This window comes from Nannobrachium achirus (assembly GCF_963921795.1).
Source record: "Nannobrachium achirus genome assembly, chromosome: 1".
Taxonomy (NCBI): Eukaryota; Metazoa; Chordata; class Actinopteri; order Myctophiformes; family Myctophidae; genus Nannobrachium; species Nannobrachium achirus.
The window spans coordinates 18,016,708-18,031,707 of record NC_137810.1 but is presented as its reverse complement, the minus strand read 5'-3'; the positions used below and the strand labels follow the sequence as shown (position 1 = coordinate 18,031,707).

The following is a 15,000-nucleotide window of genomic DNA, read 5'->3' as shown; positions in this document are numbered from 1 at the left end:
TGAGATACTTAAAGTGTGGTTCCTGTGGAAATAAGCCTCGGCTTTCTAGGATCTCCTTTTAGTTGACCTTGTACCAGTCATGAAACTGTACTTTTTTGGAGCTGTGTGAAGCACAGGCTCCCTATACGTGGCTGTGTGGGTCTGTGTGTCTGTGTGTGTGTCTGTCTGTGTGTATGTAGCCTGAACTTCCTAAACTTCGGCACGCCACTAGTCCCACAGTTTTGCCACCACACACTCGCGCCATATGTCAAATCGACCGGCTTACTCGGGAATCGTGGGCTATTACTTTTCTAAGAGAAAGGTTCTATAGTTTAATTGATATTAATTTATTAGTGAATTAATTTTCCCCATTGACTTATAATGGGAATCGCAAAAACTCACATTCAATTATTTGTCTCTCGCAAACCATAGGGGCTAGAGTTTCAAGACTTGGAGAGGAGGTTCATAATGATTTCAAGGATTAAATAAAAAATAATTGTGTCATTTGGCCGCATGGTGGCGCCATAACACCCCACTTTACGTTTTGGCCTGTAACTCTTGAACCGTAGGTCGGAAAATTAAAAATATTTTTTCCCTGGATTCCTTGGGTCATGACGCATCTCCCCATATAGGCCACGCCCATTTGCGCCATGATAGATTTTCCGCCATCTTGAATTTTCTCCAAAACACACTTTTTGCTCCTTTTCCTACATATTTTCTTCAAATGTCACAAAAATCGGTACACATGATCCACACACACACACACACACACACACACACACACACACACACACACACACACACACACACACACACACACAGCTCCACTTCACACGGGTGTGATTTTTCTATTGCAAACTTCTAATAAATTCTTCAATCAATCAATCAAACACACATACGTACACACATACGTACGTACACACACACTCACACACATTCACACACATTCACACACATTCACACACATTCACATGGACATGGTGATAGATTGCCCTTCAGTGTGCCTGTGACAGACCTTTTATATGGTCTTATCTCACCTGTATCCCTTTTACAGTGTGTGTGTGTGTGTGTGTGTGTGTGTGTGTGTGTGTGTGTGTGTGTGTGTGTGTGTGCGTGTGCATGTGCGTGTGCTTGTGCGTGTGTGTGCGTGTGTGTGTGTGTGTGTGTGTGCGCACGCGTGCGCACGTGTGTGTGTGTGCATGTGAGTACATGCTACTTGGCTTAGAAAGGAGCAGAAAAACAGAAAAAGCTGATTTACCACCACAAACTCTCTCAGCCCTCTCTATGTCTCTCTCTCTCTCTCTCTCTCTCTCACACACACACACACACACACACACACACACACACACACACACACACACACACACACACACATTTTTTTCCTCTCTTTCTTGTCCTTGCCGATTTCCTGTTTTGTTGACTGTTCTGTGAATCACTTGTTCCCCTCTCTCTTTTTTTGCACACTTCCTAGAGCCCTCTGGTCCTGTTCCTAACCTATGTATAGCTTCTGAATTCTCTATGAAGAACAAAAAGAGTCCCCCTTTTAAAATATTGATGATGTGTCAGTGCAGGGCGTGGCAGTCCAGTGCTATGAGAGACTGGCTGATGTGTGGGGGAGGCAGGGGGCTCCATGAAACACACTTCTCTTATTAACTATTGATTTTTTAAGGGCAGAATGAGCTGCTTACAGCCACTAATAGTTTAAACCAAGCAACCTCACTGAATAACGAGGCAGACAGACATCTGTGCCGTCCACCCTGTCATCAGGTGAACCCACAGTAACAGTCTGAGTGTTCATTTAACTCTGAGAGTGTACGAAGGGACCCAAATACTAGACCCATTTGGTTCCATTTGTATACTCAGAAATTAACCCATTAAAACCGGGAAAGCGTCTGTGTAATTCTTTTTTCTCAAATATGTTTATTGAGTTTTACATTTTTTACGCAAAGACAGCTCAGCAACAAACAGGTCTTCACAATTTACATAGATAGATTATTTTTAAGACAGGTAAAAGAATATATATACTGCTTGCATATCTACACATATTCACAATAAAAAAATAAAATACAATAAAATTGTGAGTTAAAGACATGCATATCATCATAATTACAATTACGGCTCAGGACAGAAAGAAAGAGAGGGGAGCAGAGAGGGGATGAAGACAGGAATAAATACCACATTACCCTAAACAAGGCAGAAAAGTTGTCCGTGTTATTTGCGTTGGCTCTTCAAAAATAGCAGACATACAAGACGTTCCAATGTTTTTGGAACTATCCATTTTTGTGGTTTCAAATTCAAAAGGTTATATAACAGAGGTTACCATGGTTTGTGATCAAACAGCTGGAGTCAAGTTGCTGCCTTTGCACAAACATACAGTAACAACCTCGTCGTCCTTCATCAGATCATCTGGGTATTATAACACAAGTATAGCCATTTAACCGTACCAAAAATAAGTATTTTGACTTTATGTGCGCAGTCTAATTTTGAGACCTGTTTTGTTATACATTGAGAGTGACGAAGACAGAAAAAGCACAGGAGCTACTGTAATGTAGTGATTTTAACCCATTTAGGCCTAGAAATGATTGACTGCTTTAACCAGTGAAAAATAGCAGATATACAAGCTCACAGCGCGGCACCGAGTGCCGCGCTGCGAGCTTGTAGATCTGCTATTTTTTTAAAAGTCGCGAAAATGTGTGCAAATCTTTGAATATATGTATTTTCAAAGTGAACGTTTGTAACTCAAATTTTGCCTCTGGGTGGTCCCTGGAACTAAATATTTTGATATGGGGGTCCGTGGCCAAATACATATCATTTTGGGGGTCCTTCACATGAAAAGGTTTGAGAACCACTGACATAGTAGTCTCTCAAGAACAGACTAACTGAGCTCCGTTTAAGTGAAAAGGACCTTTTCTTTGACGATGGCTGGCCAGATTGCTGACATAGAAACACAGGTTTTTTCCAAAAATCTTAGAAGGATTCAAAAGACACTTATAGAATCGGGTATAAATTCTAATTTTCACGATTTTTCAAAAATAGCAGATCTACAAGCTCGCGCTGTGAGCTTGTATATCTGCTATTTTTCAATAGTTAAAGCATAAAATAATGATACACAAAATGTGTACCCGTTCTAAATGGGTTAAAAATGAGAATCAACCACTGGACAGATTTCATGCTAAATAGGTTATAAAACATGTTTGTAACTAGATTTGGTGGTTCAGTGTCATAGTCATGAAGTACAATATTGACTTCCTGTGCCCTTGTTGCCCTTGTAAAAGGTTGGCCACTAGCCATAGATACTATTACAGTATTTTCTGGACTATAAGGCGCACCTGACTATAACGCGCACTGTCAATGAATGGGTCTGGCGCCATCAAAAAGCGGCTTACCTTGGCGACGTTATAGTAGATAGACAGACAGACAGACATTTATTTATTTATTTTTATTTTTTTTGGTTGTGCAATAGTGCACTTTGGTCTGCCAGGCAGCAGAGGGCGGCGTCATGCGAGAATGAATGTGAATTTGCCTGTTATGTGTTGAAGAAGAAGAAGACCAGTCACTGGCCACAGAGCCTTACAGCCGGAGGAAATCAACAAGGAAGTGAATTGTTCTCCGTTGATCTAACGCATAATGGATTTTTTACACCATCACCGCGGAAAATGTGTTTACAGTAGACGGCCGCGCGACCCCTCATCAGCTTACAGTCATCAGACGAACTAACCAAACGAGCGCCGTATTGGCATCGAGGTTCTGTAAAAAATGGGGCGAACGTTAACGTTCAAAGCGTGGGAAGAGTTAAGTGCGCCTTATAGTCCGGAAAATACGGTACCTCTATAAGTGTATATATTACTCACTGAAGATTTTAATTTGTCTCTTCGGGGGAAACTGGATAGTATTTCAGTCAAAAACCTGTAAATTCCTTTGCCGTGGTCTTAACAGCAAAATACTTACTTTATAGAGCATCGCAGCGGAAGTGGATTCCTGGGGTCACTTAATATTCCCCATTCATTTTCGCCATAGACTTTTACAAAAATATTTAGAACAATTATGTTAAGCCTCGAATCAAGCCATCCAGGATGGAGGTGAATCATGACCATATAACCTTTTTTTCTATGAAAAGAACATTTTGAAAATCGCTAAACAAAGGGTAGTTATTAAATGTAGTATATCAAATAATGTAATATTAATATATGTTTTCACATAGGATCAAAGGTTATATGATCATGATTCACCTCCATCCTGGATGGCTTGGTTCGAGGCTTAACATAATTGTTATAAATATATTTGTAAAAGTCTATGGCGAAAATGAATGGGGAATATTAAGTGACCCCAGGAATCCACTTCCGCTGCGATGCTCTATACTCCATTGTACGATGGTGGCAAACACTGGAAATAGCTGAATTATAAGCTTGCTCATGCCCAAACATAAATCGGGTTTAAAGACCAGCTGAAATTAAAAATATGTTTTTCAAACTTAACTGCATATCCGTGGTCATAATGGGAACATACTGGTAGACAGTTAACAATATAAATTAAAACACTCTCAAAAGTCCAACAGAACAATAGAAAAACACAATGTGTGAATACATTAGCAGGTACGGACCAATTTCAACCAATAATATGTCAAGCACCAGAGGGCGGTGTCAAAGATGACGGACACAGTGTTTACAGAAGGACGCAGCTAAACGAATGCTAACCTTTGTTTGTCTGTTTTACAAACAAACTACAGTAACAGTTATGTCACAGCAACCCAACCTGGGAGCTGCAGTAAGTTGTGGAGTTTAAATCCCATTGGCCGAAGAAGGGAAAAACAGTCAGCTGAAAGATGGGCCCCATCGCTGTGATTGGCTTAGAAGCACTCATCCCCTGTTTCATTAGGAAATACTGTAGTGTATGTCATAATATGGTGGTGAAAAGCAATTTAATTTGGTCTTTAACAGTATGAATCTGGCTTGACTAGGTTCACAATATGACAGCCTTCTGCTGACAATGACATGGTGTATAATAGGAAGGGTTGACAAGGCTGCTCATTATCTGTTTGTACACCATAGCTCAGGTTATTGTTGCAATTCTCTCCCACTCTGCTAGTTGATTGGCCAGTCAGTTTATTTCTGTAAATGCTGGTTGCTTAATGGCATCAGCCACCCAAGCTTCCCCGGAATGATCTTGTGTCTTCACTGTGTGTGAGACTACAAACTTCTTTCTGCCTAGCCTGGAATCTAGACTGATTCGCTTCGTTCAGCTGACTTCTTTTTTTCCCTCACTTTGCTTTGCTTGCAAATGTTCCTATTCGTATTTCCAAATGTCACCAATTACGTAGGCAAGTCAGGAAGTGAGTTGAGTTTTTATTGAGGTTACTTTCTTCCCTTGGTTTTCTGTCTCTCTACACCAGGGGTAGGCAACCTGCTGCTATAGAGCCGCATGTGGCTCTTAGGCCCTCTCCCGTGGTTCCTTTTGCTTGGGCAAAGAAGTATAGGAATACAAGTTTATTTTGTAGGTCTACATTTTAATCATACTTTATTGTTGTAAGGCATACAGTTATTCTTACATTCTCTTATTGTAAAAAAATGTGTCGCCTTTACACCAGATAATAAGAAGAAATACATTATTGAAGGAAAATAAAGAATGTATTAACGATTGGATATGTTTTCTTTCACCACCAACGCTGCTGGCTTTACTGGTATACTTATCTGATTTGAGAAACAATAATTAGCAAACAATAATTAAAAAAATGTAATATTGAAGACATTTCCAGAAAAAGCTCAAAGAAGCAAACATAATTCTGCGGCTCCAAAATTGTCTCTTTGGATATGAAAGGTTGCCTATCCCTGCACTACACTCACAAATCTAAAAAACATACAGTAGATAACTAGAAATGAAAAAAAATAAATATATATCAGGTCATACTTAAAAAATAATAAGGCTAATGCGTGTGTCTGTGACACACACACACACACACACACACACACACACACACACACACACACACACACACACACACACACACACTGTTATAGTAGCTAGTACTATAATAGCTACTGTACTATAATTACTAACAACAATCATTTCCTGTAGATGCACACAGACAGAGTAAAGCAGCTTGTCATTTGTCCAAAACATCCTTGCTTTCCCCTTGCGTCATCATTTTAACTAGATCACTGGTTTCCAACCCAGGGTTCCTTGAGGGGGTTCCCAAATGGACTTACATGGCTGTAACTTTGAGAGTTAAGGGGGTCCTTGCATTTCAAAAGGTTATAAACCACTGAACTAGATCAAGCACATGCTTGTCTATCTCCATTGTCATTATGCTGGAAAGACATGGAGAATGCTGAATTCAACATCGGTGAATTACTAACAATAATTGGTGTCTGAACAAATCATGCTGATCTCAGCCCTCTGATGGCTATAGGAACTTAGGAAGTATTCGACATGTCAGCAGGCTTGACTGGTGGATGAACTCGTACAGAGCAGATTCCCCTCACCAGGGCAAGTGACTGACTATGCTGACTATGTGATAAATATAGATTAGAACCTGGGCATTCGTCACGGTTGCCTGACAGTGTGGGGAGGGAGTTGGCTGAAAAACATGGCAGGTGCTGCTGGCACAGAGCCAGCCTCGCCCCTTATGTGGCCATTGTGTGTAACGTCATAGGTTTTCTGCACTGTTTTGGTTCCTTTGCACCCGGATAAACCACGTATTCTCCTCAGCCGTGAATTTTACCACACCGTCCAAAGCAGCCGTGCTTTCCGGGCCACGTTTTGCCCATATTTGACATGGGGAATACCTTCAGCATTGAGCCTACAGAGCCTGGTGGCGTCTGTCATTTGAGATTTTAACGTTGCTATTCAAAAATAATCGATATACGAGCTCACACTCACAGCGCGTCACACACTATTATTGAACATTTTTGACAAAATATTGAAAGTGTGAGAACTACCAATTTAGGAGGCATTCGTAGAAACAGACTCTGGTCTTAATGGCCTTAATCATCACCACACTTGTCTCACCGTCTCATCCTTTTATCACCCCAAATCTGCACACCGTTTGAGAACCACTGTACTCTGCTGTTTTACTAACTGTACAGTATGTGCAGTTCCCTTTTGCTGATCTCTTTACCTTACAGTATTATATGTCCAGCTCACTATCCTCTCTGTCTTTCCCTGTGTGTCTCTCTCTTCCACTACTTTGAAATGTCTCTCCCTCTGTCTGTCTGTCTTTAGCTCCATGCACAAGTGGGAGAAATTCTTTACTTCTAAATAATCAAAAAAATATATACACCGTACATATATGCAGATAGCATGTAGTAGCAGCTATGTATATGATGTTTAGAACATTGGCATCATATGCAGATGTGTAGACTACATCTTGTCAGATGTGTACATGCGTGCCCCCATGGGGCGAGGTTGAAAACGTAGCAGCAGGTGCAGTTCACTAGAGCATATTGTGCAACAATGAAAGGTGAAAATCCACTAGTTCACATACAGTAGGTAGACCCACATCAGCTAAAAACCCACGCAAGGTAAATCCGCATAAGGACATATGAAGGTAATCTGCACAAGGGAAGGTAATCCAGCATATGGTGGCTAGAAAGTGTTCCAGTGCAGCGGCAGGCGCTGTTCAGGCCTTTTGTCTCTCCTCCCTCTCTATGTATTTCTTCTTCTGTCTGTTTTATTGATGAAGGCAGTCGGGACTTTAGGGGACGCCAGTTACTTCAGCTCTAGTTCCTCTGTCTCTCTCTACCACCCCCCCTGCTCGCGCTCTCTCTCTCTCTCTCTCTCTCTCTCTCTCTCTCTCTCTCTCTCTTGCACACATATGCGCGCACACACACACACACACACACACACACACACACACACACACACACACACACACACACTCACATGCACACACACACGCTTACTGGCCTACTTTCCCAGGTATTTTCCCTGTGGACTGGTTAGGAGGTATGTGGTCATGTAGACGGATTACCTCAAACAAATGTGTGCACAGTCCACAGCACATGCACACACACACACACACACACACACACACACACACACACACACACACACACACACACACACACACACACACACACACACACAGGCTCACACACAGGCTCACACACAGACAGTCTCTGTACACTGTACACTATGTCACTCTACAATACCATCTGGCACACATGACCATCACATTGTTTGATCTGAATGTGTGCGTGTGTCCGTCTGCAGAGCATTGTTCGACTATGAAGCCAGTCCGTCAGACCCCAGCGCGCCCAGCCAGACCTTGGCGTTCCATTTCGGGGACATCCTCCATGTGAGCAGTGCCGGGGAAGAGGAGTGGTGGTCTGCCCGCCACCTCAGCCCCCCGCCCCCCCACCGCGCCGAGGCCGGGGTCATACCCAGCCGCAGGAGGTCAGAGTTCACAGGGGGGGCTTTGGTGTGCTAAGTCAATGGTTCTCAACCTGTGGGTCGGCACCCCCAGGGGGATCCCCAAATTATTTTGGGGGGGGTCACCAGATGTTTAGCTAAATGTGAACATTGTTTTCTCACTCAACAGTAAACAAACCAACATAAGGTTTAAGTGTATAGAGGGTATATGCACGTTTCTAAATTTAAGGACTTTTTAGTACCTCTAAAATGACAAATTAAACATTGGCCAAATTGTCAAATATTAGAGGCAGAAATTGTGAAAATAGACGATTTACATGCTCACAACACCTTGTGTTCACAATAGAACCGTGTTATATGAAATGTAATGCCTCAACTCTTAGTGCTCGTCAGGGTGGGGGGTCCCCAGTTAAAATCGAATTGTTTTGGGGGTCGCGGCCTGAAAAGGTTGAGAACCACTGTGCTAAGTCATGTGTCTTATATCTGTGTTTAGTTCCATTTCCCTTATATTATTGTATTATTTTATATATTATATATTTTTATATTATTTTCTTGTGGTCATGTTGCAGTGGAGATGTGATAATGTGATTTCAACAGCTTAACACAATTACTATACACTTATTACATTTGGTATTGGTTTAACTTAATATGCCCTGCTGCAGTACCAACGATGATGTGGCCCACCTTCCTGTCTCTTCATGTACTGTACATACATCTGCCTTTATAGAGAGATCAAAAGATGATAATGCTTTAGCATTCACTCAAAGCAGTGGTTTTGCCCAAGGCACGCCTGCATTCAAAGCAAAAATAGACGATCTAGAAGCTCACACAAGCCTGTAGGGATTATATTTAGTGAAAAAAGTTAAATAAAAAATGTCATCTATGACATGCCCAACATAGGGGCACGACTAAATTTAAAAAAAGGTGTATATTGCAATAATAGTGCTCGTCACAAAATCCCAAGGCACACCAGTGTGTCTCGGACTCTCGGTCCCATCGCTTGGGAACCACTGCAGTAGCATTATTTCCCACAAAGAGAACGCATCCCTGATATTCCTAATGTATTTATGCGTTCTGGCGGACGCCGCATGTCTCACACTAAGCAGTCATCTGCGGAAGAATGAATCAGTGAATTAATCAGTGAAGCGGCGGCGAAGAATTAATCTTGTTTACCTAAGCAGCCTGATAGGACGGTGGGGACACATCGCCTCCTCCCTCCCAGCTTTCCGTCAACTCCCACCTTCTCACCCCGTCAAGCAGACGAGGTGACAGACACATGATAATGGGTCTCAGAGCTGCGAGGAGGAGGAGGAGGTGACTTGTCAGTGGCACACTGACAGCGCTGTCGCTTTACTGACAGCGCTGACAGAGGTGACGTGGCGGGGAAGATGGAAGGAGGGGACCAGTTACGTATTAGAGGACTGGAAAATAGAGAGAGGAGGGGTGAGGAAACCAAGGGGAAGACAAGAAACGGGACGTGTTAGATTGAGAGGATGTGAGGGGGAGGGAAGGAATTTCATAAGCTTGGTTTTAAAGCGTTTTTTTTGTTTTGTTTTTTTGTTTTTTTTTCAATTTTTTTATCTCCCTGTTGTAGTCTGGACAACCAAGTTTAGTGTGTAGCCCTGTTCACATGACGGTACTGTGCATGCCTGATTGACATTCTGTGTGAAAAAAAAGAAAAAGCCAAGCAGGCATTATTGGCAGCTCTTATTCATGACAGCACAGCGGGATCTCTGTATAAAAGTGGATTTTGATTGACTGGTGATACAAACATGATTGACACAAGGAATTAACAATTAGACATAGAAATGTTAATGACGAAAGATGGATAGAGGTAGACAATGAATGTGAATGACAGGTGGAGAGGCAGACAGTAGAGACGATGCACAACAGGTCATGACATGCTCTCATTCATGTCTACAGGTAGAACTGCATACAAGGCTGTTAGGGCACGCATGCCTTGTGGCTGAGATTGATGCTCAACTGAGTGCACCTTTCCAGTTTAATATTTAATCTCCCAGCTAGCGGTGCAGTGTCATGTAACCTTCTTCCTCCTGTCTTCTCTCACTCTTTATTTTCTGTTTATTTTTTGGCATCTAACCTCCCTCTATCAATCTCTTTTCTTCCTCCTTTTTTCCTGTCTTTGCGGCCTCTCAGGGCAGAGAAGAAGGAGCGGGCGAGGTTAAAGACGGTGAGAGTGACCACGGACAAAGAGGTGAGTAGCAGCCTGACGTCTGACTCACTGTTGCACTGGCAGAGTTGGAGAGCAACACCAGAGCTCTGTTCTGATCTATAGCATGTAGGGATGGGACAATATGCGATATTATCGTTTATGGTGATAAAAGACACTCACGATAATCGTATCGTGGAGATTTAATATATCGTGAAATTGTCCTCCGTCATGCACTGGGATCAATTCACCTTTTATTTGCCGTGCTGCATATCCGGTACCACTTAAACCTTCTATTGGTAAAACGTACTTATAATATACATACTTGATACAGTCTTTTTTTCACTCTCTAACAAATCTCTTTGCCAAAAAATAGCCGATCTACAAGCTCACAGCGCGTCGCGTCACGATGCGTTGTGAGCTTGTAGATCTGCCATTTTTTGGCAAATGTTCCGCCTCAGGATAATGGATGATGAGGATATTTTGATTATCGCGATAATATCGTAAATCGTGGTTTCTTTGGTCACAATAATCATGCTATGACATTTTTATATCGTCCCATCCCTAATAGCTTGTCATGTGCATAGCGCACTACCCATCTTCAGACACGCTGTGTGGAATCAGAGCTGACGTGCCGTTGTGTTTCACATCAATACTCATCAGGTTCAGCCTTCCTGTTGGTGCTGAGCTATTCTAGATGGTTGTGAGACGGCCTGATGAGGGTTCAATCTGACTTCTAAAACACTTGATGATAGATGACACATACTCTTCTAACAGCAGTCATGGATATCACTGTGCTGTCAACTTGCTCCCCTTTTTCTCTCCCTTTTTGTCTTTCCTTATCTCTCTCTCTCTCTCTCTCTCTCTCTCTCTCGCTTGCTCACTCTTTCTTTGATATCACATGGTGTGAATCAGCAACTCAGCACAGCGGATAGCTGTTAATTAAAAATTATCACAATATCACACACACACCCAAAAACGACACCTGCTTGCGCAGGCATATGCACGCACACACAGACACACACGCACGCACGCACACACTCACACGCGCACGCGCGCACGCACGCACGCACGCACGCACGCACGCACACACACACACAGCAGTGAGATAAATTTAGCTTGCAGGTATTATAAAAAGGCTGTGATTTTCACGGTAGAAACCATTGATGTTTAATGCTTTGTAACACCCCCCCCCCTCTTCTCCCCCTCTCTCATCCACCTGCTTTCTCTTCGTCTCTCCGTCTCTATCATCAGGATCAAGGCGATAAAGGTAGGCTTTCTGCACATTGCTTTGCTGACACCTGCAGTTCAGTGTGTGTAACTGCACTGCTCCGTGGTAGAGCAGGCACATGTTGCTGGCAGTACCAACTTCCTGTAGGGTTTGCTTACTATAAATGAATCAGCTCAAAACATAGCACATGGTAATTCTGGTCATTTGTTTATTATCAGAGCCTTATTTAGAAAATATATTGTTGCTGTCAAGCAGAAACCTTATATCTCTATGTTTAAACTATTTATGTTTTCTTTGTAAATCATTAATGACCATTATTGAACCAATGAAACAATAATAGCTACATTGGATCCATTGGAACGCCCTTTTCCCCTTTTTTTTCTCATTTCCAGACCAGTAACGTTTTTGAACAGGTTTCTGCCCGACAGCTATGCTATGAAATGGAATTGAATGAAGGGGCAATTACTTTTGGAAAGTAATAACAATTGGCTCATTGGCTAATGCCACCAAGTCATCCCTGTGGTGGTCTCTGTTTTAATGGGGTATGTGTTTGTGTGTCTGTTAAAGAGAGAGAAAGAGTGAGTGAGTACGCGTGTGTGCGTGCGTGCTTGTGCGTGTGTGTGTGCGTGTGTGTGTGTGTGTGTGTGTGTGTGTGTGTGTGTGTGTGTGTGTGTGTGTGTGTGTGTGTGTGTGTGTGTGTGTGTGTGTGTGTGTGTGAGTGCGTGCGTGTGCGCATGCGTGCGTTCAGGTGTATGCATACGTGTATGCATACGTGTGTGTGTGTGTGTGTGTGTGTGTGTGTGTGTGTGTGTGTGTGTGTGTGTGTGTGTGTGTGTGTGTGTGTGTGTGTGTGTGTGTGTGTGTGTGTGTGTGTGTGTGTTGCTGACCCTACCCTGTCTTGTCCTTCCAGAGCTGGTAACCTCTAACGCCAGCGATAGTGAGAGTAGTTCCCGTAAGTCTAGACCCCCTATCGCCTCTCTCTCTTTCTCTCTCTTTCATTTCCCTTGCCTCATATGCCTGTCCTGGTTCATCCTATATTCCTATAGCGAGGTGGGGCGTGTCACATGCATGTGTGTACACATACCAACCAGTATGTGTGTTTGTGTGTGTACGCACACATGCATGCTTTACTTGCCAGTCTTAGTATTTGCATGTGAATGTGTGTTTTGGTAGTATATTAGTTTATAGTAGTGTATTCGTCTGTCTGTCTGCGTGTGTGCGTGTGTGCATGCACGTGTGAGAAGGTGTTTTGGGTGTGTGTGTGTGGGTGTGTGTATGTGCGGGCAACCTACCTCCTGTGACTCTCTTTCTCTTAACAGACAACAAAACATGATGAACTTAACAAACCGTGTAAACACTTGGATAAAAACTAATATTTTTGTATTCATTTAATTTACTCAAATCAGCTTGTTTACTCTGAATTACATTTTGGGTGCGTTCGAAAATCCGCACCGGGTGTGTGCTCAGTGTAGTGAGTGCAGTGGGCGTGAAGTTGGAGAGTGCGTTCAGTGTGTCTTGTTTTCGAACGACCAGTTTAGAGGCAGCTGTGCGCTTTTTCATTCTGAACACTGAAGGTAAACTTTCTGAAAAGCAGCAGTTGCTAACGTAAAGTTAATATTGAAAGGAGATGTAATTCATAACATTGGCATACCCGCTGTTAGTTTACACGTTGTTGCGTGTGAAACTATCAAGCCCAAACGACCAACGAAGCTGCAAATGCTGCATTTTGCGGTCATTTCCTCCATTGTTCACAGCTGAGAAGTGCTCGAGACATGGCCATGAAAACCAACCAATCAAAACACCGCACTGACGCACCACACTGTCAAACCCCATCTTCTGAGTAGGGTTGTTCAGTGCGTGCACTCAGCACACTGGTGCGCCACGCACTCGATTTCCGAACGACAACGCACCAAGTGCACCGAATAAATGAACGACAACATGGCACACCAGTGCGTTGAGTGCGTATTTCCGAACGCACCCTGAGAATCTATTTGTGGGCTTATTAGCATTACAGTGCGTACCCAGCAAAATCATTTGTGTTCATTTATCCATTCATAACTTCCATTTCTGCACAGAACTAAATGAACACTGGGTAGATTTACAGTACAAGTGTCCTTCATTCTGCTCTCTGTCACTCTAAACCTGTCCTTGATCTCTCTAATCTCTTCCAATCAGCCGGCCAAGAGGAGGTCTTCCTGACCTACCAGCCTGTCACACAACAAGAAGGTCAGTACCAGTGGTGGGAAAAGTACTCACACCTTTTTACTTAAGTAAAAGTATCAATACTGCAATTTAGAAATACTCTGCTACAAGTAAAAGACCGGGAATTCAAAATTTACTTGAGTAAAAGTACAAAAGTATTGGTTATCAAAATGAACTTAAAGTACTAAGTACTCATTATGAAGAATGTCCCATTTCAAGGTTTCAAATGTATACAAAGATTTTGTCTTTCTATTTTCTGCCTAGTAGTCCTAAACGTAACCTCTGTAATACGATTGAAGGAGTAGTTCACTCCCAAAACCTAACCCTATTCATAATCTTAACCTCAGTAAAAACTATGTCTAACCCTAAACTTATTTCTCATCTTATCCTCAGTAAAACAAATATAAGTATACATAAACCGCCCCACCGAGCGGTCGGCGTGAGGTTGGTGGAAAGAAATTAGGGCGAATGGGATTTTTGGCGAACAGACTTGTTACCGTGACACGTTGTAACACGTTGTGTGCGTGTCAGTCGGCTATTTTCAGCGCAGATATTTTATATAGAGCGAAAAACAGAAAGGTTGCAAGTATAGAACCCTGAAGGATTCCGCTCAATCAAAGGTTTAAGTGGTCATAGTCATATTCTTGTTTTTCAATAATGTTTATTATTTTTCTATATTTCAGCCTTATACAAAGGCTTTTGTGACAAGCAGTCCTTATTTGATTGTTGTTTTTTAATAACTAGGCACCAGCTTTTTGAGTGCACAACAAGCCACTGAAATCCATGCATCATTAATAAACGTTACAGTGAACTACTACACAAACCTGTGTGTGTACTGTATGTGTGTGTGTCTAGTGAGCTACACGCGGCCTGTCATCATACTGGGACCAATGAAAGATCGAATAAACGACGACCTCATCTCTGAGTTTCCTGAGAAGTTTGGCTCCTGTGTCCCGCGTGAGTTCACAATTATTGGCTACATTTCAAAGAGTCAATTTCCAAATAGCGACCTGCTCAGGCCACTATTTTCAATGCTGTCCTAAAATTGTGT

The 15,000-nt window shown here is 42.5% G+C and overlaps 1 protein-coding gene across 1 annotated transcript in view; it reads left to right on the top strand.

Annotated features, from left to right (window-relative positions):
* Positions 1–15,000, top strand: part of LOC308286480 (disks large homolog 4-like) — a 151,055-nt gene that overhangs the window by 131,694 nt on the left and 4,361 nt on the right. The window contains exons 16-21 of the mRNA XM_080727515.1: positions 8,188–8,370; positions 10,504–10,561; positions 11,771–11,786; positions 12,658–12,699; positions 13,923–13,973; positions 14,805–14,906. Coding sequence (XP_080583641.1) covers positions 8,188–8,370; positions 10,504–10,561; positions 11,771–11,786; positions 12,658–12,699; positions 13,923–13,973; positions 14,805–14,906 — 452 coding nt within the window. The remainder of the gene's footprint in view (positions 1–8,187; positions 8,371–10,503; positions 10,562–11,770; positions 11,787–12,657; positions 12,700–13,922; positions 13,974–14,804; positions 14,907–15,000) is intronic.